Source organism: Crotalus tigris, unplaced genomic scaffold, assembly GCF_016545835.1.
Source record: "Crotalus tigris isolate CLP2741 ecotype Arizona unplaced genomic scaffold, ASM1654583v1 scf7180000024461.5605484, whole genome shotgun sequence".
In the NCBI taxonomy this organism is placed as follows: Eukaryota; Metazoa; Chordata; class Lepidosauria; order Squamata; family Viperidae; genus Crotalus; species Crotalus tigris.
This window is the reverse complement of record NW_024100632.1, coordinates 1599758-1627123: the sequence shown is the minus strand read 5'-3', so window position 1 is coordinate 1627123 and position 27366 is coordinate 1599758. Positions and strand designations below refer to the sequence as shown.

General features: G+C 44.9%; 1 protein-coding gene across 2 annotated transcripts in view; it reads right to left on the bottom strand.

The window, feature by feature from the left end:
- Positions 1–1889: 1889 nt before the first annotated feature.
- Positions 1890–27366, bottom strand: part of RASAL1 (RAS protein activator like 1) — a 28019-nt gene continuing 2542 nt past the window's right edge. Inside the window, exons 1-21 of one of the 2 annotated variants that reach the window (XM_039332567.1) lie at positions 26900–27001; positions 22607–22663; positions 21099–21212; positions 20560–20621; positions 19962–20091; positions 18727–18808; positions 18491–18628; positions 17904–17992; positions 17147–17264; positions 16052–16208; positions 15667–15731; positions 15205–15317; positions 10897–11089; positions 10006–10143; positions 9300–9444; positions 8657–8832; positions 7853–7990; positions 7067–7202; positions 5785–5905; positions 4309–4373; positions 1890–2576 (exon numbers count right to left, since the gene is read on the bottom strand). In XM_039332567.1, coding sequence (XP_039188501.1) covers positions 2437–2576; positions 4309–4373; positions 5785–5905; positions 7067–7202; positions 7853–7990; positions 8657–8832; positions 9300–9444; positions 10006–10143; positions 10897–11089; positions 15205–15317; positions 15667–15731; positions 16052–16208; positions 17147–17264; positions 17904–17992; positions 18491–18628; positions 18727–18808; positions 19962–20091; positions 20560–20621; positions 21099–21148 — 2256 coding nt within the window. In that variant the 5' untranslated portion in view covers positions 21149–21212; positions 22607–22663; positions 26900–27001 and the 3' untranslated portion in view covers positions 1890–2436. Of the gene's footprint in view, positions 2577–4308; positions 4374–5784; positions 5906–7066; positions 7203–7852; positions 7991–8656; positions 8833–9299; positions 9445–10005; positions 10144–10896; positions 11090–15204; positions 15318–15666; positions 15732–16051; positions 16209–17146; positions 17265–17903; positions 17993–18490; positions 18629–18726; positions 18809–19961; positions 20092–20559; positions 20622–21098; positions 21213–22606; positions 22664–26899; positions 27002–27366 lie in introns of those variants that run through there. The other variant, XM_039332566.1, reaches the window with a different exon arrangement.

Below are 27366 nucleotides of genomic sequence, written 5' to 3'. Positions count from 1 at the left end.
TAATAATAATAATAATAATAATAATAATAATAATAATAATAAAGTTGGAAGGGACCTTATAGGTCATCGAGTCCAACCCCCTGCTCAGGCAGGAAACCCTATACCTTTTCAGACAAATGGCTGTCCGGTCTCTTCTTAAAAACTTCCAGTGTTGGAGCATTCACAGCTTCTGGAGGCAGGTTGTTCCACTGGTTAATTGTTCTCACTGTCAGGAAGTTTCTCCTTAGTTCTAGGTTGCTTCTCTCCTTGATTAGTTTCCATCCGTTGCTTCTTGTCCTGCCTTCAGGGGCTTTGGAGAAGAGCTTGGCTCCCTTTTCTTTGAAGAGTTTCACAAGGATTGTGTGAAAGGGGGCTGGGGGGGGAAGCATCAAGGAATAGTGTTTCACATGGACAGGAGCATCTCCAGGAAAAGGCAATGAACCGATTTGAATCGTCCCAAATAGAAATAACTGCCTGCGTGGCCAACTCATCGCAGGACAATTCAATTTCATGATTTAAAATGATTTAAACATTATTTTGGAGACTAGGCTGACACCCCCCCCCCCCACTTCTTTGTGGCAGCCCTTCAAATATTGCCACACGGCCACCAGGTCACCCCTAGTCCTCCTTTTCACTCTGAATTGGATTTTTGAATCGAAACTATTGGCTGGGCATCACCAACACAGGAAGCAGCCTTAGGCTAATTCAGAATCCTGGTTTCTCTAGCTTCTTCTATCTGGCCATGATCGATGATCTGGATTTTAAAATTGGAGCTCTTTTCTACCCTCATTTGGAGGCGACAGGAACATCCAATTTCAGTGGCTTCCCAGGATGCACCCCGTTGTTTTTCTTTTTGCAATGAAAAATAAATTAAATCTTCATAACCTTTGGAGAGAAGGATAAAGGGCAAGGAAAAAGGACGTGGATAATTCAAGTCTCGGAAGTAAAGGTCACACTGGAGACTGCAGCCCTGCTTTGCCAGAAGTTATTTTCTTTTGTGTTTAAATTAAAAACCATCTGTTTAAGAGAGACAGGATGCAATGTCCACCAAGAGATGACTCTGACTTTGGCACTCTGAGCCTAACTTGGTGGCGTGTTTTCTTTTAGTTGCTGAACTGTTTTGCTAGAGAAAGAAGGAGAGAGAATAACCGGGGGGGGGGGGGGGGGGGCGCTAAGGGTAACTCTTGACATCCTTCACAATCCGTGGCAGGACCCTGTGGCACTACACAGCTTCACTCCAGAGAGCAGGGAATTTGAGCAGGAGAGCATGCAGGGTGTGGTTTAAAAAGTCATGAAGAAAGTAAGGAAAAAAGGGAGGGAGGGAGGGAGAGAGGGAGGAAAGAAGGGAGAAAGAAAGAAAGAAAGAAAGATAGATAGATAGATAGAAAGATAGATAGATAGATAGATAGATAGATAGATAGATAGATAGATAGATAGATAGATAGATAGATAGATAACAGTGGTATAGGGAGGGAGGAGAGAAAGGATGGAAGAAGGGATGGATGGAGGAAGAAAAAGAAAAGAGAAAGGAGAGGGGAGGAGAGAAGAAAGGAAGGAAATGAGGGAGGAAAGGAAAAGGAGAGAGAGAAAGGCCTCTGAACGGACAGCTTTTTCTGGTCATCAGTGGCTCCACTGAACTTGAGAGAAATAAAACCCACTCAGGTCTATCTACTGGAGATGATTTGCAGGTAATTATAGACGAGGATGAACTGCCCAATGGAAACCCATGTGTGAGCGAGTTTTCAGAGGAAAGACTGATGCACAGGGGCAGTTCCCCCCCCTCTCTCTCTCAGCAGACATGGAGAACCTTCACAGCTGGAGACCTGGGGAATTGTGGGACTTGAAGTCCACAATTCTTAAAGTTGCAAGTTTGGGGAACCCTGATCTAGACAAAAAGAGACAGCCAACAATTTCCTCATTTCGTATTACTTTATTCTCTGTTTTTCAAAGTTCGCTTACCATGGCCCACATTTTATAGCTCAGAGGAACAGCTCAGATAGAGGGAAGGAGTTTATTCAGCACCTCTGAAAATGTTATGCAGCCATCGGTCTCTTCTCTTGAGACTGGAGTAGGACTTCCCCATGTTTTCAAACTTATCATTATTGTGATAAAGACCAGAAACTTGATCAAACAGAGATGACGGTGCCAAGACCTACAGTTCGGGGCTACAGGAGATTTGTGGGCCAGAGGAACTAACTTCCATCCATCTCTGTGATAAGCAGAACCTTGAACACACAGACCCGTTCTTCTAGATTCATGTAGAACACTGGTTGAGTACAGCTAGGAGGATAGAAAGGTGTTGTAATTTCTGCCATGTTCTCCTTTCAAGAGGACATTGTTCAACAAGAGCATAATCTGCAGTATAGGCAGTTGCTTTCTTCTCCAGACAGATGTAAAGACGACGTCATCAATACAACACAGACAAAAAAAAATCTGGTTCCCAATGGGAGACGCCATCTAGGGAGGTGGTAGAGCGCCAGTCCCTGGTTTCTCTCCATCTTCTTGATGTTCAAAAGCCTGGTGGGCCTGTTCCAGACCTTGGATGACTTCTAGAAGATGGGCGGCAGCTGTCAGCCTTCGCTGATTTTTGTCTGAAGCTGGGTGTGGAGTAGAGAAGAGTAGGAGAGAGAGAAAACAATGGGAGATCAACCTTGAGTTAGCAACGGCGGATATTCCAGCGGTGCTTTTTCTGGAGCTCCGCCACCTTGCTCTGCTTGGCCAGAAAAATCTAATGGGGGTCCTCCTAAACCAAAGATCGGGTAAGACAAGTAGGGATCCCAAACGTCACTAGGGAAAATGGGCTTCTGTGCATGGATGAACCCCTTCTGAATAACCCAATAATCTGGATGGTTCTGTTTGATTGAAGTTCACCTAGAGACAGAATCTTGCCAGGCTAAAGCTATAGATATACTCTGTGGACTGTTTTTTTCCTCTTCCTGCCTACCCAAGATTCCAAGTTCTTTGCCTTTGGGAGGCACCCCCTTCCTTCTGGGACTCCAGGCTACATTCCACCACATTCAGTAAATCTCTCTAATTCTCAATTTTGCCCAGTGACAATCCCTTGTAGGGGTGTGAAGTGGCCCAAGAAGCCCACAGTTCCTCAGAGATTTTAGTTTGCTCTTCAGCTCCTGACCAAATCTTGTTGGACATTCAAACCCAATACCTCATCTCTCTGGGTTGGTGTTGAACTAATTATCTAACGATACTCCAGTTCGTTCATTTGGGTTTGCTTAAAGCAGACATGTCAAATACAAGGCCCGGGGGCCAGATGCAGCCCACAAAGTGGTTTCATGTGGCCGTGAAGCCATCCTGGAAACAGTGAGGGAAACAGCCCCCATTGCTTAGGCCCTGGACCAGGCTGGCCGGGAGCCAATGTACAATTTTGTGGCGGCCATCTATGCTGAAACGCATTCAGTCTTAGCTCCACAAGGCCATCCAGAAACAGCGAAGAACCAGCCCCTGCCGCATCGGCCCCGTCCCCTGGGTGCATGCTGGGGAGGTGTCGCCCTTTGTGAGGAATGAAGAAATGGACCATGCCTTGGCGCTTGCTCCGGTCCCACCCCCTTCTGCCAGAGACCCTCAGATCTGTCCCACTCCTGTCCAGGCCCTCACAGGCACCCTTGACGCGAATGATGTAGAGTTGGCCATGCCCACCCAATAGGCCACATCCACTCCATCCACGCCCACCCTGGCCACACATACACACACACCCCGAGGTCAACCACAATGCTGATGCGGCCCTCAATGAAATTGAGTTTGACACCCCTAGCTTAAAGCATCTTTTTAACTTTCTCGCAAAGCATATTGGCCATCCATGCAGGAGACTGACTCATTCACCCTTGATTAGGGATGCACAGATTTGTCATGGGATTGCAGACTTTTGATCTCAATAACAAGAAAATGTTTGTAGCTCAGGGTTGAAAACAGGGGTCCTTGGCGCTCTTTGAGCTGGGTTGTTTTCTTGCAGATGTTTCACTACTCAACTAGGTAACATCATCAGCCCTCATCCTGTGTCCATTTCCTAGGCAGCCTCTCTTTTCCTCCTGTCTCCCAAGGCCTTTTGCACACACCACTCCAGCAGTACACAAACCAGTTTGTGTATATTGGTGGCCCTGTGGTGTGCAAAACAGGAGGCAGGTCTCCGGGCCTAGCTGACAACAGAGGAATTGTGACAAAGTCAAACTACCGAAAGGAAGTAACGCTGGCTGAGTTACGCAGTGTTGATCATGCATGGAGACAAACCACTTTGGTGGTTTATTTTTATCGCCTTGTACCCCTCTGCTTTTCTTCTGTCTCAGCTTCTAGGCAATCTCAAAGACTCAGGCCTACCTTTTTTGGCTGTGTTGCTTTGTTCCTGCGCAGCCTCTGTGTTTGCAATCTCCTGGTATTTTTCCCTACGGAGGGGAAAAAGCAAGCAATTAATCACAGGGCAATAAGCCTTAAAAGCAAATTGAAAGGGGCAATTAATCACCGGCCTCATTAATTGCAAGCTTTTGGAGCACGGTCCCATGAGGACAGGACATCCCAACACCTGGAATGGCCTTTCTGTAAGCAACGCGGGGAGAGAGAGAAAGCACCTTTTAAAACTGCGGTTTTAAAAATAATTTTCAGTCTATCCATCCTGAACTCGGAAGGAGAAAAGCTAAAAAGGATCGTTTCACCTCTATCTGCATTTTGCACCAAATCCATACGGTGGGTCTTCCAAGGAGAAGCAGCCCATGATGAGAAAAAGAAGAAAAAAGCATGTTTTAAAGCAGAGGTGTCCAATTTAGCCACTTCAATGTGTAATTAATTGTACATCATTAAGGCTGATGTACAAGGAGACATATATTTCTCTTTTTTTAAAAAAAAAACCGTGTTTTAAAGCAGGAAGTATACAACCTTGACAAATTTAAGACTTGTGGACTTCAACTCCTGCAATTCCCCAGCCAGGATGCTTTCTGTTGAAACAATCTAAGAGTCAGATCACGCAAAGAAAGAGGGATGCGCAGGGAAGAGGGAAAGTAAAGCAATTGCATTTGTGCATTGCTGGTGTGATGTTCTTATCACAGCTAAGTGAGATAAAAATAATTGGGAGAATCTGATAGGAGTGGCTGATAATTAGTTATCTGGCGAAGAAAGGTCGAATATGAACATTTTTAAGAAGTGATGGCAGGACTAAATTTTACACAATGAGGGTGTCTCTCATCTAACTGTGGCAATGCCCGCAGCTTAGACTTCTGGGTGGCAGAACCCAAATGCAATCTTAGTCTTTAGGATCTGCCACTCTTCCTTTCCTCAAGCAAAAGGCTTTTATTATTATTATCATTAATAACAATAACAATAATAATAATAATAAACAACCCTGGGATAATTCCTTAACTGGGGATGCCCTCTGCCGGAAACCTCTGCTAAATTTAAGACTTGATAAACGCCAAACGGAATGAAACTCGTTGCGTACTGCCTCCTGCTGGCCACGCAAAACGACAACACCATGCCCGATGTGTCAACACGGAGAAATTTCCTCCCCACCTGCAGGCGTGCAGGACTTACAACGTTTCGTTGAGCGACCATTACAATGGCACTGGAAAAAGTGACTTAGCGTTCTTCACAGTTTCTCCTTAATTCCACAGCAAAAAAAAAGACAGTAAAATCAAGAGCAGTTTTATGAAGCCTCACTTATCAACCATCAATAATGGTTAATATTCTGGTACCTGTTGTAAATCCAGAACTATCTGTATCTTCTTCCTTGGATGCAATTCTGCCTGCCCAGCGTTCCCCCCCCCCGCCAAACAGGATGGGACCGATCCATTGTCCCGTACAAACCTGAGCTTGTCTTTATGTAACAAAAGCTGCTTGTACACCATCTGGGCTTCTGCGTCGGGATCCAGTGGGTCACTCCAGTCTCTCAGGGTCATTGCAGAATGTGTACGGCTGCAGCCCCGAACTGTAACCAAACCACAACCACAGGTGGCCCTGTAAGTTGAGGGAACAGATGGACGCATAGCCCAGAGGTGGGGAAGGGAGTCCTGTGATACTACTAAATTTTTCCCCGTGTCGGAAGCACCAAAGTGATTCTGTGGCAAAAGGATTTGCCAGTGATGTCACCGTGGTCTGGGGGAGGGCCAGTTGGGGCCTGCTTTCATGTCTCCATGAAGTTGTTCACTGAAGAGGTACCCATTTATCTACTTGCAGTCACCTGCATTTGAACTGCTGGATCAGCAGGAGCTGGAGCATGTGATGGGAGCTCACCCTGCCCTGTGGCAGCAACGGGTCTTGAATGCGAGCCTGCTGATCATCGGCCCAACACACTAACCTCGTGAGCCATCACGCTCCATACTACTAATTTACAATAGCCGGTGTCCCCAGACAGTGGAGTTGATAGCTTGAGCAGCCAAAGTTTGTTATCTATCAACCTCTGGAGAGATGCAAATCCTCATGGCTGCTAGCTGCCCATCTGAGTTTGGACTATGGGAGAAAGGAAGTTTAGAATGAAGATCTCTCCAGGTGTATTTGGGGTCCTTGGTGCTCTCTGGGCTTGGTTGTTTTCTTACAGATGTTTCATTACCCAACTAGGTAACATCATCAGGGCCAGAAGGAAGTGGATTTTGCAGAGTGGAGGAGGAGGAGGAGGTGACGAGGAAGAGGACTGTTGGGTTCTTGATGCTCTCTAAGCTTGGTTGTTTCCTTGCAGATGTTTCATTACCCAAACTAGGTAACAACATCAGGACGAGCACTGATGATGTTACCTAGTTGGGTAATGAAATGTCCGCAATAAAACAACCAGGTTCGGAGAGCACCAAGGACCCCTCATTATTAGAGAAACTTCAAATCCTAGAACCTCTAGACAATCCTTCAAATCCTAGAACTTCTAGAGAACCTTCAAATCCTAGAACTTCTAGACAACCCTTCAAATCCTAGAACTTCTAGAGAACCTTCAAATCCTAGAACTTCTAGACAACCCTTCAAATCCTAGAACTTCTAGAGATTCTTCAAATCCTAGAACTTCTAGAACTTCTGGAGAATCCTTGACAGGGATCAGCCTTTCTTCCATCATGTCAGGAGCTTCCTTCCAATTCTGGGATTCTACCATGGAGAGTCTGATTACCGGCACGGTCTGTTTGCAAGCAACAGGTCCAGCGATTGCCTCTGAAGGCCCCCGGGTGGCAAAACGGCAGCATGCATTCATTGGAGACGGTGGCTTTTCGGATTGCTGAAAGCCATTGGTTCAGCTCGTTGACATTCTGCCCCAAAGGAAAAGAAAATGGTGCAAGAGAAAGAGAAAGAGAAGGATAGCTTGACTGTTCTTGAAAAGCGAAACGGCACCAAATCTTCTTTTCATTAGAAAAATCACAGTTGCAAAAAACACTGCAGGAGAAAAATAACCTCCCAACTTGTCTTCTCCTTAACAAGCTTCCACCTGTTACTTCTCGTCCTGCCCTCGGGTGCGTTGGAAAATAGGTTGACCCCCTCTTTTCTCTGTGACAGCCCCTCAAATATTGGAAGACTGCTATCTTGTCACCCCTCGTCCTTCTTTTCTCTAGACTAGACATCCCCAATTCCTGCAGCCGGTCTTCGTATGTTTTAGCCTCCGGTCCCCTGATCATCTTGGTTGCTCTTCTCTGCACTCTTTCCAGAGTCTCAACACCTTATTTGAATCCCGGTGATCAAAACCGGACACAGTAATTCAGCCAAACAGGTTTTCCCCGTTCGGTGCTTCCAAGATATATTCAACAACCACACCTTCCCGAATGGCTGGGGCTTTTAAGGTCTGCAATTCCCCAACGCATCCAGGGAGCACCCTATTTCTTGCAGACGTCTCCTCACCCAGCTAGGTAATAGCATCAGTGCTAGCAGACAAGCCGAAAGAGTATAACTCAGAATGTGTGCCTACCTTGCATTGAATGTAGATCGTAAGCAGCTGCCCCCCCGTTTCTCTCGTCGTGATCTGCATCATGTGGGGCTGTTGAAAAGCATTTTCATCCACCCGTTCCACGGCACAGATTCGTTGGACCGGAATGGACGTACGGACCTGAGCAGGAAGAAGAAACGCTAGCCCTGCGAGGTAGTCCAGACCACAAGCACACCCAGCAGTACTATGTAGTTCTAGGTTTACCAGTAAGTGTTTAATTTACAACTATTTAGTCAATGGCGGTTTGAAGTTACAACAGGACTGGAAAAAGGGACTTATGCACAGTCCTTGCAGCACTCATAGAATCTTGCAAGGCTAAAAGTATTTCTCCTCTCCTTCCCTTTTACTCTCTGGAAAACTAGGTCCCTTCTGAAACTTCCCTTGAGAAATGGACAGAGAGAGAGAGAGAGAGAGCGGGGAAGAGATGGATGGATAGATAAATAAATGATGGATGGATGAATAAATGGATGGATGGATAAATAGATTCTGAATGGATGGAATGATAGATGATGGATGGATGGGTGGATGATAATGGACAGAGAGAGAGGAGAGGGGGGGGAGAGGGAGAGAGATGATATGGATGGAGAGAGACAGAGGGAGGGAGGGAGGGATCATAATGGACAGAGAGAGATAATAGATAGATAGATGATAGATAGATAGATAGATAGATAGATAGATAGATAGATAGATAGATAGATAGATATGGATGGAGAGAGAGAGATGGATGGATGGATGGATGGTAGGCAGGCAGGCAGGCAGACAGACAGATGAAAGTCTGGTTCTTACTTGCCACTCTGGAGATTTGGAATAGGAAAAGCTTTCATGACTCAACCAGAAGTAACGCTTTTTGAAGGTGAAACGGGACACCAGATGGACACTTTCTGCTTTACGTTTCTGCAGGTAACCTTCTTTGATGATGGCTGATGAGTGGAAGAGGGTCCAAGGTTGTTTTTCACTTCCTTCTAGAGATTAAAAAAAAAAAAAAAAGCAAAGGCGAGAAGTGGAATGCCTCCATTGAGTGAAAACTTGCTAAGTAAATGTGAAGAACTTTGTCTGGAGTAATATGGACCTCTTGCTTCTGGGAGAGCATCATGTAGAATATAAAATATAAAACAATAGGATTGGAAGGGATCTTAGATGTCATCTAGTCCAATCCCATGCTCAAGCAGGAGATTCTATTCTATTCTATTCTATTCTATTCTATTCTATTCTATTCTATTCCTTCCCTCAAATATTGGAAGACAGCTATTGTATCAACCCCCAAGTTCCTTGTAGGATTTAGCCTCCAGTCCCCTCATCATCTTAGTTGTTCTTCTCTGCTCCCTTTCTAGAATCTTGTCATCTTTTTTTATATTGGGATAACCAGAACTGGACGTGGTATTCCAAGTGTGGCCTCACCAGGGCAGTACAGCGTAATGTAGTGGCTCACCCATCTCCGTGTCCACATTTATCAGCCCGTCGAGGAATTCTTGCACACGCCCAATGCTGGCGAGGATGAACGGATGCAGAGGCTGCATCCATTGCTCCTTGCCGTGTCCCAGCTGGAGCCCGAGGTTGCCGATGCTCTGTACTGCCTGCCAGGGAGAGAGGCAAGAGGCAGAGAGCCGTTGGCAGGAAGATGCCGGCTGAACAGAGTTAACACTCTTCTGCCATTTAGTGACAACACCCATGGCCTTCCTTCCTCCCTCCCTCTCTCCCTCCCTGCCTTCCTTTTTTTTCTTTTTTCTTTTTCTTTTTTCTTTTTTCTTTCTTCCTTCCTTTCTTCTCCCCGACCCTTTCCTACCTGACTGCCCTTCCTTCCTTCCTTCCTCCCTGCCTTCCTTTTTCTTTCTTTCTTCCTTCTTTCTTTCTTTCTTTCTTTCTTTCTTTCTTTCTTTCTTTCTTTCTTTCTTCCCCCTACCCTTTCCTATTTGACTGCCCTTCCTTCTTTCCTTCCTTCCTCCCTCCCTCCCTCTCTCCCTCCCTTCCTACCTGCCTGCCTTCCTCTTCTTTCTTTCTTTCTTTCTTTCTTTCTTTCTTTCTTTCTTTCTTTCTTTTCTTCCTTCCTTCCTTTCTCTCCCCTCCCTTCCTCCCCCTTTCAAACTGACTGCCCTCCCTCCCTCCCTCCCTTCCTAGATGAAATTCATCAGGTCTACCTTGGCCAGGAGCAAGAGGGTCCGGCTGGTCTGCGTGTCCGCATGCTGGTCTCGGAGATTGAAGAGCTTCGGGGTTAGAATTGCAGGGGCAAAGAAGCGGAGGAAGAGAAAGCCACTGATGGCGATGTATCTGGCTTCCTGGAAGGAGATCAGCAAGAATGAAGAAGGTACAGATAGAGCCAGTCACCTTTACGGAGGAAGAAAAAGCTCTTTGTCCTGCTCCCTTTGAATCGTCAGTGCGAAAGCACCCAAAACAACCTCAGGACCTCTGAAATGGCGAGGATTTGCACCCTTCCCCAAACCAGGTTCTTTGGATCATCAGCCAGACCTCTTTATAGCTCTTTCACATCTTCTGTTGTCTGGAAAACAACACCTTTCAAGAGAACAGCTTCTGGGCTCCCCTCTTTGGGACAGCCTGCTAGGCCCTCAAAGGCTCACCAGAGTGTGAGGTCCTTGGTTCTCTCTGAATTTGGTGGCTTCAGGACCCAACTACGGTAGGTAACATCATCTGTGCTAGAAGGGAGTAGGGGTTACAAGGAGGAGGAGGAGGAGGAGGAGGAGGACTGTGGAGTCCTTGGTGCTCTCTGCTTTCTTGCAGACATTTCATTACCCAACTAGGTAACATCATCAGTGCCAGAAGGGAATAGGTTATCTGTCAACAGGGCAAGCCACTGTATATAAAGAGAGGGAAAATGCCACTCCCTTCTAGCACTGATGATGTTACTTAGTTGGGTATTGAAAGGTCTGCAAGAAAACCACCAAGCTCAGAGAGCACCAAGGACCCCACAGTCGTCCTCCTCCTCTCCACAAAGCCCACTCCCTTCTAGCACGGACGTTGTTACTCCACAGTTCAGCCCTGAATTACAAAGATTTTCTCCCAGCGATCCTTACCTGACTCTCTGCTTCCTTAAACCGCTGCTCCACTCGCTTGTACAGCTGTTTGAAAGCCACTCTCATCAGAGAAGGGCAGTTCTCCGTTGAGCCCACAATGGCATCCACGATGTCTCCCAAATACCCCTTCAGCACCCCCAGGCTGCTTTCTCGGATCTGGGCCTCAGACAGGGATCCTTTGAAGGAGATCCGCCTGAGTGAAATACCCCCAAGAGGTGTGGAAAAGAGGAATTTGCACTTTAAAAGGGAAGAAAAGACCCTGGCGCACCATCAAAGCAGCTCATCTGGAATCCCCTTTCTCCGAGTCTCCGGTTATAATAATAATCATAAAGTTGGAAGGGACCCTGGAGGTCCTCTAGTCCAACCCCCCGCTCAGGCAAGAAACCCTATATCATTTCAGACAAATGGCTGTCCTTAAAAAGATCCAGTATTGGAGCATTCACAGCTTCTGGAGGCAGGTTGTTCCACTGGTTCATTATTCTAGCTGTCAGGAAGTTTCTCCTTAGTTCTAGGTTGCTTCTCTCCTTGATTAGTTTCCATCCATTGCTTCTTGTCCTGCCTTCAGGCGCTTTGGAGAATAGCTTGACTCCCTCTTCTTTGGGGCAGCCCCTGAGATATTGGAAGGCTGCTCTCATGTCCCCCCTCATCCTTCTCTTCTAGCACTGATGATGACATACCCAATTTCTGAGAAAAAGTCAGCAGAAGGATTTGCAACAAGGTTTAAAGAGTAATGGTTATTCCCTTATTTTGATCACCAGCCAGCCTAACAGCATTCAAGAATAAAATTACAGCCCTCCCCTTGGGGTAAGATTTTGTGGCTTAATTTGTGCACCGTAAGAATTGACTAATAACTAACTGCGTCGTAAGGTATATTTTGGGGAGGGTCCATTGTAACTTTCAAAGGTCACTAAGTGACCAGTTGTCAATCAAAGGCTACCTTTTGTAGAATCCAGTACAGGTCATCCTCAACTTACAACAGTTTGTTGAGTGACTTTTCCAAATTACAACGGCACTGAAAAAAGTGACTTATGACCTGTATTCCCACTTACGACCATTGCAGACTCCCCGTGGTCATGTGATCAAAATTCAGATTCACTTAACAAATGTCTCACTTAGCAAAATAAATTCCGGGCTCACTTGCGGTCATAATCTGAGGACTTCCTGCGCTAGAAGGAGGGTGCTCTCCTTGGTTCTGAACGCATGTCTAAAGCAAAAGTATAATAAGACACGTAAAAAGTAGCCCCCTAAATTAAACATTCCTCTAGAGAAAGACAAAATAAAACACTATTCTTTTGGTCTTCCATCCTCAAAGCGTGATTTATTTCTCAGCTTTATGTTTGCCGTTAAATTTCCCTTCTGCTGCTTATAATATTCACTTAGACTCACAATGGTTTCACCTTGGCCCTTTCTACTTTCGGTGGGCTTTCGAGATGGTCACTCAAAGATTTGAGAACCTCAAAGACCCCTTCCTTCCACCTCTGGGATTCTAGGATAGGAAGCATCCTCAGCTATTTCAGGGTCATGTGGATCTAAGAAGAGGGCTTAAGCTGCCCAGACCACGATGCTCACTTCCCATGTCTTGGGATACGTCATTCCCAGCTTGTGTGCTCTGGCCTGCGTCTGCAGCGAGATGCATGGTTTTTTCAGGGGCACACCCTCTAGCGGCACAACTCCACTCTGACTATCTTGATGCAGTGCCATGTTCTTCCCAACAGCATCCCGGAGACAGGGTTGCCTAGCAACCCGAACGAACAGCATCTCTCCCTAGAACAGTAGGCTATCTTTGGAGGATCTGAAAATCTCATAGCGAGCTGGGCTGCCCATTCTCAACCCCTCCATCACGTTGGCACTCTCCTCTCAACGCAACACTCAGTGCCATCATCACTCACCTCAATCAAGCATGGGTTCTCACACACCACAAACATCAACGAACGCTCACAACATGGCTACAACTGTTCCACATGCGCATTTTAAAAAAGGAAGGTGATAGAAGAACAGATTTTTTCTTGTGAAGACAAGCATCCTATTTGGTTTTCAGTGGCTGTCGTCTTCAAGAGGGGAATATGCATTCTCCTGCTTGGATAATCTAGGTCAGGGGTAGGCAACCTTGGCTCTTTTATGATTCATGGACTTCAACTCCCAGAATTCCTGAGCCAGCCATGCTGAGAGGAAAGGAAGAGTTTCCAAGCTGAGCCATGCTATCTCAGGAATTCTGGGAGTTGTAGTCCATGAGTCATAAAAGAGCCAAGGTTGCCTACCCCTGACCTAGGGGATAGTCCTTAAGGACCATTTTGACCCAGGGATTTCCCCTATTTGGGGTGGGCAGATCCTGTCCCTGACAGTCTCTATTCCCCCTAAACTGTCTCCTTCTTCCGAATCAAAGGAAGACTCACAACCACAACTGTGCTCCAAATTTCCACTGCTGTTACATGAGTTTTGCCCCCTTTTAGGACCTTTCTTGCGACTGTTGTTAAGTAAATCACTGCAATTGTTAACTCAGTAGCACGGTTGTTAAGTGAATCTGGCTTCCCCATTGACAAATCAAAGGGGCGCACGTGGTGATTATGTAATCCGGGGACACTGAACTCATCATAAATGTTGCCAAGCATCCGATTTTGATCACCTGACCACGGGGATGCTGCAAATGGTCATAAGTGGGAAAAACAGTCATAAGTCCCTTTTTTCAATGCTGTTGTAACTTCATTTTCAACCTTGAGTCAAGAAATCCCAATTAAGTGATATCTTACAATATGCCGTGGGAAGGGAAAAATTACACCCAGGTGGGTATTATAAAATTAGAGGAGGGAATTGTGCTTTGATACTATGTGCTCAGGGGAGGACAATTCAGATTTTGGCTTAATGTTGTGGTTCCCATAGATGAAACTCTTCAAAATACGTCGAGGCATTGTTTACCTTAAAGAATCTTTTATTTGAGTAGCATAGCATTGGCACCTACATAGGCAAAGCCAAAATCTGAATTCCCCACCCCTGAGCACGTAGTATCAAAGCACAATTCCCTCCTCCAATTAACAGTCATAAATCACTTTCTCCAATTAGTTTGAAATGCAGGCTTTCCCTCCAGTTCTTCAACCGGCCATTTCTTATCATCTCTTATTTCAAAAGACCTTGGTTCTCACACTAGTTACAATATTGTTATGTCTAACTAAACTCCCATGCACATTCCTCCTCCTTCCCTCCAGTATCATCTAATTCTAACTCTAATTCTAAGAGTAAAACATAAGAAGGAAAATGACTGCATTTCCATATATTGTCAAAGCAAGAACATCCGATGTTAGTAGCATTGACACATAGGGTTGGAAGGGACATTGGAGATCTTCTAGTCTAACCTCCTCCCCAAGGCAGGAAACCTTATGCCACGCCAGAAAAATAGATATCCAATCTTTTCTTGAAGGCCTCCAATAATAGAGCAGCCACAAATTCTGGAGAGAAGCCGTTCCACTGATTAATTTTTCTCACTGTCAGGAAATTCCTTTGTATTACCAAGTTTATGAGCTTCCAGCCATGGTTTCTTGTCCTGCCCTCAGGTGCTATGCAGTCTGCATCAATGCACAACCAAGTATCACACCGCAACGACACAGAAAGATCTTGAGATTCTTTCTGCGCTAAGAGGTTCCTCCTTCATTCCTAGAGTTTTCCGCACAATTCGCCTCTGAGCTGTGATTTATCTTACCCAGTAACATTCTGTCCAATTATTTTTAGACTCATAAATCATCTGCCAGGCAAACGTTGCCATTTCTCTTTTAATTAGCACGGTGGGGTGAGAAAAGCTTCTTGTGAATGAGGCCGGTTCCCCTTCCCCACTCTTTTAATCATTTTCTTACTGCCCCTGGCACTTCCCAGGAGAAAAGGACTTTTCTACAATCTGGATAGCAGCGAGCTGATTGGTATGAGTGACCACATCCATAAGACAGTACAGGGGTAGTCCGATCTTACGACTGCAATTCAGCCCAACATTTCTGGGGCTAAGGGAGACATAATTTGGTATAATTCGCTGATAATTGAGAGCGGGGGTGGCGCAGTGGCCAGAATGAGGTATTGCAGGCACACTCTGCCGACTGCCAGCAGTTTGATCCTGACTGGCTCAAGGTTGACTCAGCTTTCCATCCTTCCGAGGTCGGTAAAATGAGGACTCAGATTGTGTGTGTGGAGGGGCAAAATGCTGACTCTATAAAATTGCTTAGAGAGGGCTGTAAAGCACAGTGAAGTTGTTTATAAGTCTAAATGCTATTGCTATAATTACATAAACATTATTGAATCCATTAAATAAATATGTATTTATTTCCTTACTTGGCCCGGCTAGGTTCAATCTTGCAGGGATCCAGTTCCACATACTTTTTCTCGTCAAAGATCCGGTGTATGATGACTTTTAAAACTTCATGGAGATAGGGCATTCCCACTATCTACAAAGGAACAGGAGATTGGGCATTATAACCATCGGGGTTCAATTAAATATTTTCACAAGCACTGTGCTGCCGTATCTTATGGTGGGATGTTTGCCACTTGATCTACCCTTTTTCCCACCATGACAACATACATATAGCCTTACACCATTCTACCCTCCCCCCCCCCAAAAAAAAACCCCAATTGGCGTACAAATCAACTAGAAAAAAAGCTGGCACCAGACCGAAGTTTCAATTTGAAACATATTCTGTTTCTGATTCACAGTGTGTCTTTCTAGCAATTTTTGAGATGGATCCTCCTGCTTCAGCCTTCTCCATCCTAATCTATATTCTTCTACTCCTCACTCACCTTCATGAATTGCTCCATGGATTTGGAGGCTAATGAGTTGGACCGGAAGAGAGTATTGGGATCCGCTGGAAAAGAGAACATGTAGAAATGTGACATTTCTCCTCTAATTATTTAAAGATGAGTAAGTGATGCCCGTGATCATCGTTCCTCACTGCATTTGGCATTCTACTACTGCCAACAGCCAACTCATCTCATCCATGATCTTGTGTTTAAAATAAGCAATTCAACACCGCCCCAACACTCACTCTAAACTTCTTGGCTCATGTTTCATTTTGCTCATGACTACTTAGGTTTCACATAATTTAAAACTAGGTTTAAGGCATCTAGACTCTTATCATCTTTTGTGTATTGTGGGGACCAAAGCTGGGTATATGAAGGCACTTACTTGTTCTTGAAATCTCATGGAAATTCAGGTAATCCAAGAAAGGTATAACCAAGCCCTGCCCAAGGAAGATCTTGACAAGTTTGGTGGATACATCTTGACGACTCTCCACCAAACATACTTCTTCCAGAAGAGCTAGTGGGGTGAGGTCATCTGCCTCCTGCAGAGTAGCACAATACCTATCAGTAGCATACACACACCTATGTTTGCCTTCTTGATATTGAAAAAGGCCTTGAGTTCAATCATTTGGTTGAGGATATTGATGGAAAAGTAGAACTGTATGTATTAATATTGTGACGGGTCCATTACAGAACTTGTGTAAATCAGGTAAGGTCTAATTAGAATCTTCCATTCGGTTCAAATAATTGAACAGATTCCATTTGCAATTTCTTTCAACTTGTGTGCTTCAGATGATCAGATTGATTCAATTAGACATTTCTGTCTGCAAAGTCTGTCAAATATTTGGGTCAATTCAAAGGCATCCAAGGCACTGATCTGAAGGTTTGACTTGAAATAATAATTGGATCAAACCAATATTAAATTGAAAGTTCACACGAATGTGTAAATCCCTCTTGACTCTCAAGACTTCAGATTTGAGACAGACTTCTCAAGAGCAATTCCTGCTCTCCTAGAGAACTTTCCAAGGACCTGTAATCTCAAATTATACACATATAAAGAAAACTTTGTTCTTTCCTGTTTGCGCTGCACCTGTTGATACCAAAACTGGAACTAACAAGCTTTGGCTTGAAATGAAATCTATGTAAAGAACAATTGTTATTTTGGCTTGATATATTTGGCTGTTGTATTGGTTTAAGAATCATGCTAGGCCTAATGTAATTTTTTTTCTGGATGAGGTTTAACCGGATGTGTGAATCCAGATCCATGGTGGTTTTTAAGCTGTAATTGATGGCTTCTCATTACCTAGGTAGCCAGCCAATGTGAATTATCCAACAAACCACAATTAAAAACAACCATTACTTAGATTCACTCTCTTACTCACATTCATTTTGTCCCATGCTTAGGGTGTCTCCTTCTTCCCACATTAAATAATTCAACAAAGTTAGTTCAGTTTTATATAGGTTCTGTTCAACTACCCACCTCTGGAAGGCATAGGACAGACTCCACAAGGAGGTCTATGAGCGGTTGATAGTAGCTGGAAGGCAAGATCCTGTCTTCAGCAAGCTGAACCTGCAATCTTAGTTGACCCAGTTTCCCCCTGCAAGCAGAGCAGAGGCCAACATGAAGTCTAACCTGTATGTTATGCTTTGCAAAGAGAGGATTACAAAGGAAGGCTACAGTTTAAAATCGAGAACTGGATGTTCATGAACTTTACGTTGAGTGGACTTTTCAACCTCAGAACCTTCACGTTGATCGGACTTCTCTACCTTGGCAAATTTAAGGTGAATAGACTTCAACTCCAAGAATTCAACGGGAATTCTGAGAGTTGAAGTCTACCTGTGTAAGATGGGGAATTCTGGGAGCTAAAGTTGACTTGTACTGGCTAAGGAATTTAGGGAGTTGAAGTCCATACATCTTAAAGTTTCTGAGGATGAGAAATACTGGTTCAGGGCTTGCCTCTGCTTTCTTCCTAGATCAAAGAGGGATTAGCCAAAAGTCATTCTACCGATTTGGGACCGAAGGGAGATCTAGAACTCAAGAATATCCCATTTCTGGTCTGGCTACACCAAACCGCCTCTTGTTAGATCTCTTTAAATCTGAAGTAGGCTCAGCAGCTCCCTAACTAAGAGCTACAAAACTAATCCACAGGTCTCTGAAACGAAACAGGACATTTGCCACAAAGAGTGCTACAATCACAAACATTGCATGCTTCCTCAAGAGTCCACCTCTTATTTACCCAGTGTCTTCTCCTGCATTGGGCAGAGGAAGCAGGCGGAACCAGCCCTTGACAATGGTCTTCTGCACGGAACCCAGACAGAACTTGACCTGCATGGATATCAGAAAAATGCAGATTAAAGCCAGGGATCAGAGTTAAATTTGCAGCTACAACAGGCTCCTTTCCTTTATTTGTTTATTTATTTACCTCCGCAGTCACAGACCAAAATCAAAGATCTTTCTGCTGCTTGAGAAAAGGAAAAAAATACCAACGAAGCACCTACCAAAATGCAAACATTGAAAAGTAGAATATACGGTTGATTGTCACCTAAAATGGAAAAGAATCGATCGAATCTTACAGACGGTATTTCCTTGTAGCTATCAGGACTTTTGTAATCTTTTTTTGAGGAGGTTGACATAATTATTAGCTAGTCAGGACTGGAAGAGAGAGGGGGTGCTGCAAACATGGGGTTCATAGATGGCATGTCAACCTCTAAGCTCAAGAATTGTGTTAGTTGGACATTCTCCCAGGTTTCCTTCCCAATTGGGTGCTTGGTTAAGCTCAGGCCATGTCCACCTCCTTCATCCATGAGTCTTCTTTGTCCTTACCTGCCCCAAGAAGTCATTCTTGCCCACCATGTCCCAGTCCCAGACTTCTACAACAAGGGGAGTCTCAGAATCAGCCCCCTCTTCCAGGGCAAACTCCAGCATCTCTTCCCAACGTGGGAAACGGGTCTTCTTAATAATCTGAAGAATCATAAGAGAGGGAAGAATGAGCTTCCTCATCTTCAAGTCTTGGACTCCATCAGTTTACAGGAGTGCAAAATAGATACAAAGACACTCACAGCGGTTTCCAGGATCTGCCCATTAAACAGTATCCGGGCAAAGGGATCTGAAGTCCCTGAGAGGTCACGTGGCGCTAGATCTCTAAGGGGAAGAAGGCAACAGCAGATCAAGGAAAAGAAAGCGGGGAAAAAAATAGCATATTCTAGACCAGCATTTTCTAGACCACGGGTAGGCAACCTTGGCTCTTTTATGACTCGTGGACTTCAACTCCCAGAATTCCTGAGCCAGCTATGCTGAAGGTGAAGTCCATGAGTCATAAAAGAGCCACGGTGGCCTACCCCTGGTCTAGACTAAGCAAGTCCTCAGCGGATAGACCATTGAAGGTGATCCATTCCAGCGAAGATCTAGCAAAACCATCAGCAGCAAAGAAGAACATGTTCTGGCGTAAGAAAGTTAGATATAATTTTAGCTTATTGATCGGGAACCTCTTGAGGTCATCTCCCTCAGCGACGGCAAGTTATTGGTGGGAAAACCACGTTTGATCTCCATCAGAGGTTCTGCCAAATCAAGGGGATTTTCAAGTAACTTTACGTTCTTTCTCCCAGCTCTTGCACTGCCAAAAATGTTCACAGGTTTTTGTTTAAAAAAAAAACCCCACAAACTGTTAATTATCTCACTTTCTAAAGGAGGCTGAGAGAAAAATAAAATAAAAATCACACTCCCTTTTCAGCAACCTCAACACCTTTCTATTACGACACCTTCCGCATTTTCACCGGCGGAGATGGCAGGAGAAGGCTCTCCCACCCTTCCATCGCTTGTCTCGACTTGAAAAGAAGAGCTGGCACCTCGTTCTGCTCAGGTGGGTTCTGGACAGGACCCCAAAATTGGTCTCCCAAGAGATCAATGAAAACCTCTGGAAGGACAATCCAAACAAGGTCATCGAAGAGGGAGGGAAGAGGAGAAGGAAGAACAGAATGGGGAGATCTCTGGAGGAACTGGGTTTCCGTGGCCCAGTTGCAAACCCTCACGGCCCACTAGTGGGCTACAGCCCACAGGTTGGGGACCCCTGATCTACAATGCAGAGAGTTGGTGGAGCTCCAGCAAAGGTTTTCTTAGAAGAAGCACAAAGGTTAGGGGAGAAAGAGAAGAGTGATGGGTGGCCATAAATGGGGAAGCAACTTATAGGCTCGTTTTTGTCTCTAGATCTGCATACTACACCGTCCATATCATTCCCGAGGAATCCCAGCCAGCTTCCCATTCCGTCGGCAGATCTACCTTCCTTCTCTTACTTTACCTCGCTTCGAGGACATGGCAGCAAAGCAAACGTTGATGGCCTTCCTCCACCACCTGCAACTCCAGCGAGATTTCGCCCTGCACCTCCTCGTTGGGGTCCACCTGGCTCAGGTTGATCCAGCTATCGATTCCTGACACAGAGAGAAATCAGGGCCGCTTAGCTTTTCTCCTCTCTCCTCCTCGGTGAGTTTTTCCCCGTTCATAGTTGCAGAGAATCTGCCCGGCGCTCCGTCCCATTTTTTCCCCTACTCCTAAGCACTGCATCTTGGTGCATGAGTGGTTTCATTTGCAACAATGCAAGTTAATTTCAAGGAAGAGCAAGATTGGGTTTATTCAGACCTATACACAAGAATCTGGTCAGCTAAAGTTTGACACTAAATTTGCACCAGATAAGGGTGCGGTAAGTATTCAGACTGTTTGTGGCAATGTAATGACTCTGAGCTGATAACATGCTTAACTCCACCTCCAGCTTTGCCTGCTCTTCTTCTACATCCCCTATCTAAGCAGAGCAAACCCTGCTTAGCATTGCAAGATGAATCCAAAGCCTCTAGGTGCTTTCTTCAACAAGAGCATCCTTTAGTAACTCCCAGATGACTTACCCCTTGGCTGAGATGAAATCTCGTCTTTGCTCAGGGAGATTTTGCCAATGACATCATCATGTCTGCAGAGAAAGAAGCCGAAAGAGAGACCTGAAACCACAATGTTTTGCCCAGGAAGAAAAAAAAATAAAACAACTTTGTTCCCTTCCTCTGTTCTACTCCTAACTTCATGGTCTACGTGGGGCTACCCTTGAAGAGGATCTGGAACTTCAGCTAGTGCAGAATGCAGCTGCATGGGCAATTCTTGGGGGCTTGGATTTGACCAGCCCCTGCTGATATGGAAATTGAAAAGAAAGAAAGAAAGAAAGAAAGGAAGGAAGGAAGGAAGGAAGGAAGGAAGGAAGGAAGGAAGGAAGAAAGAAAGAAAGAAGGAGGGTGGGAGGGTGGGAGGGAGGGAGGGAGGGAGGGAGGGAGGGAGGGAGGGAGGGAACCATCCAGAATTCTTTGGATAAGATGGACAGCCAAGCAAATCATCATCATGATCATCAACCATCAACGGAATTGTCTCTCTCTTCTTCTGCTTCTCGCGTTCTACTCACCCAATTGTGTCTTCATCCAAGACATAGAAAGAGAGGTTATGAAAGCCCATGGGAAGGTGCAGGGTGTATTCTTCCCCCCAGAAGGGATTGAGGTTCTTCCAAACCGTGGCAGTTCTGAAGGACAGAAGAAAGGGAGGGAGGTCTCTTGACCTGGCTGGCTGTGGCATTCTGGGAGTTGAAGTCCACAAGTCATCAAAGGGCCAAGTTTGAAGACCTCTGCCCTAGAGGGAATCAAGATCGGGGATGCCCCTTCCAAAATCGTGGATGCTTTTGCCAGATTCTTTCCCAGGAGAAGATCAAGGGGGTTCTTTCCATGTTTCTGCCACGTGGGTTGCCGAGCTACCTCTTACACCCATTTCTGAAGGCAGACAGTAAATGCTCAAGGAACCAGCATCCCATAAGCATCCCTTAAAAAGTTGCTCTTAGACTGGAGACCTTTAGCTTAGAGTCCCACTGAAACTGTGGCCAATTTGTTGGGTTTTTTTCCCGTAATTCCTTTAAGCAAAACCCCCACTTCCATCTTCCCATTCTTATTGTTGATAAGCATCTTAACAACTCAACCTTGACAGCATGCATCGTAAGAATAATATAGGGATAGCCCTCTTTGGAGGTTAGTGAGCGCATTTTGCGAAGGACAACAACTACGATCAGAATAAGAACAATAACAGGATCTGCCTCCCCCAGGTCCTTGAGAATAAAAATGTCAACTCTAATCCCCTTGAGCGCCATCGGCATTGACAAAATCCCCACCAGCTTTGCTTGGAACAGCTTGCAATGAGACCTTTAACACCATCAACCAACAACATCTGCCTCTCCCTTCTCCTGCTGATCTCTGCAAACCCTGTTCCCTTCTAGCACCGATGATGCTACCTAGTTGGGCAATGAAAGGTCTGCAAGAAAACCACCAAGCTCAGAGAGTACCAAGATGCCAGAGTCATCGTCGTCGTTGTCCTCCTCCTCCTCCTCCTTGCAAATCCCACTCCCTTCTAGCACTGATGATGTTACCTAGTTGGGTCATGAAACGTCTACAAGAAAACCACCAAGCTCAAAGAGCACCAAAGACCCCCAGTCCTCCTCCTCCTTCTTTCTGCAAACCCCACTGCCTTCTAGCACTGATGATGTTACCTAGTTGGGTCATGAAACGTCTACAAGAAAGCAACCAAGCTCAGAGAGCACCAAGGACCCCACAGTTCAACCCGGAGCTACCAAGATTCTCTTCTATCAATCTGTTTATATTATAACCTCAATCCCATTGTGGTTTGTTTGGCACTGTACTCTCTCCTAATCCTTTTCTTGGACTAAAATGCAGGTTTACCCCTTGCCTTTGGGCAAAGTTGCTTTCAAGGGAAATAAGATTATTTTTTTTCTTTAAGGCCCTGACACTCAAACATTCTTTCAGCAGCAACACACAAATCCCATTTCATGCTCTCCAGTCCCTGCTCAGCACTTCCTGCTGGGGAAGAAAGCGTGGAGTTGCTGCCAAACGCCACACCTTCCCTTGCACTTACCGTGCCACAATTTCATTGTCTACCTTGATGATACAATAGGGATCGCTTGTGCCAGACCTGGAGGGAACAAAACAATGCCACGGATGAGCGTTTGGTGCCAATTACAAACACAATTACAAAAGCAAGCTTTCTCCACCGAGAGCAACTTTGCAATCCGGACATTAAGCAAGACAGCCGCTAGGTTGAGTTTTGCCCCATTTCACAACCTTCCCTGCCACAGTGCCTAGGTGAATCTCTGCAGTTATTAAATGAGTCCCACAGTTGTTAAGTGAATCTGGCTTCCCATGCTTGTCAGAAGCTCACAAAAGGGGATCATGTGACCCCGGGACACAGTGCAACCGTCATAAACATGAGCCTGTTGATCACGCGACCATGGGGATGCTTCAACAGCCGTGTGAAAAACGGACATGTGTTGTTGTTTTTTTCCCCCAGTGCTGTTCTAACTCTGAACGGTCACTAAATGGACTGTTGTAAGGTGAGGACCACCTTTACAATTGGAGACGCACCCCCCAGGAGCAATCTTGGCAAAATTCAGTGCCGCTTAAATCCCAGCTCGCCGGAGATCAAACGGCAGACGGCAAGTCCTTAATTCTATTTTGTATATATTTTATTAATTTTGGTAGGGTTAGGGTTAAAGTTAGGGTTAGGTTGGGGTTTTTTTTTAAAAAAAAAAAATTCTTAAAATATAGCAAACAGCACGTTGTCTGGGTTCATGTCTTCAAAAAACAATAAGCGTGAATTTCTGTATTAATATGTTAGTTAATCACTCAACAGTCTTTTTCTTACTAGCATATATTCCATGTTACATAGTACATATCACGTTCTTTTCTCTCTAACTCGCTTTTCTAGCCATTGGTAAAAATTGTCACAATTCCTTAATTCTGTTGTTGATCCTGGGGGCTTTGCTCAAGTTTCAGGGTTTCCGGGGTTGTTTTTTTTTGCGATGAACAAAATGCCACGTTCTCCAGCTGCCTGCCACACGCCTGGGTGAGCCGCTGCAGGCCAGCACCGTGATGCCCCCTTGTTTATTATGTACAGCCCCTCCTTCGCCATTATTTATAGATTAATATCTGGCCGAATCGTAACTTGATCGCTAATAATAGGAGCTGGACGCCCCTTACAAAAAAAATCTAATGAGGCAGCTGTAAAATCACCATCCCGGAACGTAGATACTGCTGCCTTATTATTATTGTTGTTGCTGTTGTGGTTGATCGCACAATCAGAGTGGGCTTGGCATTTTTAAATCCTCCAAGGATATAGGCTAGGTGGACACTGTTGCTTGAAGGTGGTGTTAAAGGCCACATCGCAGGATGCAAGCTGTTCCCTGTACAGACGAGTCCTTGACTTACAACAGTATATTTAGTGACCGTTCAAAGTTGCAGCGTAACTGGAAAAAAGTGACTTGTGGCTGATTCTCACACTTACGACCGTTGAAGCATCTCCCATGGTCACGTGTCCAAAATTCAGACGCTTGGCAACTTAGTTTTTCTTAATGTTATATATATGGGGCCTCTGGGTTGTGTTTTTCTAGCTCTTGAATGAGCATCGCACAAAAGCATCTCTTGCTAAATCCATGGCAACGGCAAGTGGACACGCACCGGGTTGTGTGTGTGTGTGTGTCAAAGGCAAGCCTCTGTTGTGATGCTCAAAAATGATGGAGAAGGTTTTTTTTTTCCCACTCTTGGAATGAATCCAATGCTTTAGATCCTGGGCCCACTTAAACTGAAAGGGAGGGAGGTCCCACAGAACCTCTGGACCAAAGCCTTTGGCCACAAGCAATGCCAGCCGCAGACAAAAAGTGGTCCAAAGTCTTTTCCTTGGCAGCTTTCTGTGACAGCAAACAAATCAATATTTGAGTAGCTGTCACAGAGAAGAGGGACTTGACTTCTTCTCCAAAGCACCAGAGGGACGGACAAGAAGTAACCGGTGGAAGCGTCTCAAAGAGAGTTCCAACCTAGAATTAAAGAGAAATTTCTTGTCAGTGAGAATAAATAACCAGTGGAGCGACTTGCACCCCAAAATTGTGGGTGCTCCATCGCTGGAGGTTTTGAAGAAGAGATTGGACAGTCATTTGTCCAGAAAGTTATAGGGTCTCCTGTTCGATCAGGAGGTTATTAGAACATAGAATAATAGAGAGGGAATGGACCTTGGAAGTCTTCTACTCCAACCCCCTGCAGGAGATCCTATACCATTTCAGACAAATAGTTGTCCAGTCTGTTTTTGGAAAGCCTCCTGTGATGGAGCACCCACAACTTCTGGAGGCAAGCAGTTCCATTGGTTGATTGCTCTCACCGTTAGGAAATTTCTCCTTAGTTCTAGGTTGCTTCTCTCCTTGGTTAGGTTCAACTAGAAGACCTCCCAAGGTCCCTTCTGACAACTCTGTTATTTGTTTTCTGAGGTTTTCGCGGGTGTTTGTATGTAGGTCTTTGGTTATTCGGGTTTTCTCCTGCATAAAATTGGAAGTGTCTTGGCAACATTTCAACAAAGTCCCATTCGTCATCTTCAGGCTGGTGTTTTCAGCTTCATGCTTCGAGGAGCAATGTGTGGTCTTAGCTGTTTCTTCCTTTTAACTGCCAGTGGGGGTATGAACTGATTGGGTGGGAGCTGTTATTCTGTATACTGTATAAATTGCAATAGCACTTAGATATACTGTATGTACCGCTCCGTAGTGCTTTACAGCCCTTTCTAAGCGGTTTATAGAGTCAGCCTTTTCCCCCAACTATCCGGGTCCTCGTTTTACCGACCTCGGAAGGATGGAAGGCTGAGTCAACCTTGAGCTGGTCAGGATTGAACTGCTGGCGGTGGGCAGAGTCAGCCTGCAATGTTGCATTCTAACCACTGCGTCACCCGGGCTCTATATTTATATCGAGATAAATTATGCAGAGATAAATATTGACCTCGAGATAAATCAAGGCTTCATTTGTAGGCTGGAAACCTGAAGTGAGTCAAAACTCTCAAAAGGTTCCAAAGAGATGCATTATGGGAAGGAAGATTTACTCAAGAGTTGCTTGTTCCCAACATCTGATTACGATGTTGGCCGTGTTTGCAGAGGGATCATAAAAAGACTAAGAAGCTGCTGATGAAATCAAGCTAGTATTTGTTTAAAGCTTTGGGCTGTGTGATTCAGGATTAAGAGTGGGGCTCTTTGTAGTACAATGTTGGGGATTGTTTAAACTTAGTGGATAGAAATGAACTACACAGAATCAGAGGGCAGGATAAGTAATGAAGGCAAACTTGTGAAAGAGAGATTCAACCAAGGCGTAAGGAGAAATTTCCTATCAGTGAGAACAATTAACCAGTGGAACTGCTTGCCTCTGGAAGTCGTGGGTGCTCCATTACTGGAGGTTTTCAAAAATAAACTGGAGAACCATTTGACCCAGATGGTATAAAGATCTCCTGCCTTGAGTAAAGGGTTGGACTAGAAGACCTCCAAGGTCCCTTCCAACTGTATCATTCTAGAGATGTTCAGTTTATAAATCTTGGGTCTGGGTGCGACAAGCCAGACCCAAAAACGTGGCATCATGGCTGATGGTTGCCCTGGGGGAGCTTTGTGGCTTTGAAACCATTGCTGCTAATAAAGAGGAGGTATTTTGCAACAGGCTGGCTTCCTGTTTAGAACTTTTATTAGAATAATCCCTTTCAAAATGTCAGGCGTGGGAAACAGCCTAGGGGGCCTTGAGAAAGAACCAGGAAGAAGTACATATTTCCTGCAAAAACACTACTTAACTTATATCAAGTTTAACAGTTAGGGCAAACGGGTCAATTGTAGTTGATTTAAACCCTAACAAACCACGGCTTAGTGAAACTCTAATCCAATGTCCTGGGGGGGGGGCAAGGAGAGTCCATTCCTAACAGTTCTGGCGAATCAGCACAAATAAATTGCGTTTAAGTGAATTCCTTAGAATTGCAAATTATTGTCCATGACACATAATGCAAATACCTAACCATCTTTAAAGGAGTCCTTAACATAATTATTTGTTTAACGATCATTAGAAATTAAAAACAGCCTTGAAAAAAGCAACCTATGACCAGTCCTCACATTTTTGACTGTCACAGCATTTCCCACAGTCATGTGATGAAAATTCGGGTTGCTTGGCAACCAGCATGTATTTGCAACCTTGGCTTTTGACAAGCAAGGTCATTGGGGGCAAATCAGAGTAACTTAATCACTATGATTCGCTTAATAACTGCCAGGACCCATTTAACAACGTTGGGCATGACTCTCTTAACAACCCCCTTGCTTAGCAACACAAATTCTTGTCTCAACTAAAGTTGAGCTTTACCTGTACTCACCTTTGCTGATAAACCTATCATGCATTTTCCAGGGGGAGAAAAAAAAATGCACAGTGTTGTGTCTTCACAAGCAAACCAGAATGGGTGACACATCCAGGCTGATCAAGCCCAGGATTCAAAGGCAGATTTTTCCCACTGTCCAGTTGAAAATTCTTGGATTAACCCCAGAAGCTAAATGCATGCCGTTAGGCAGGTCGCATGACATGTTTATTGTAAACAATAAACCAGGATTTGGGTATGACTCGAAAATGCAGCTGCGGGTAGTGACACCGATGATGGAATTTTTTTTTTAAAAGAGATTTCCGCTGACAGCCACCCGAACTGCTGGTGTCGATGAGTTCCACAGCTTCGGTAGGGAATTTTCTCTGACGCAAATCCTTGAGTTTTGATATCGTGTGCCAGTGACATGAAAAGATGCAGGGAGCCTTTAAAATCTTGGCATCGACCTGACTTGGCAGGGGCTGGTG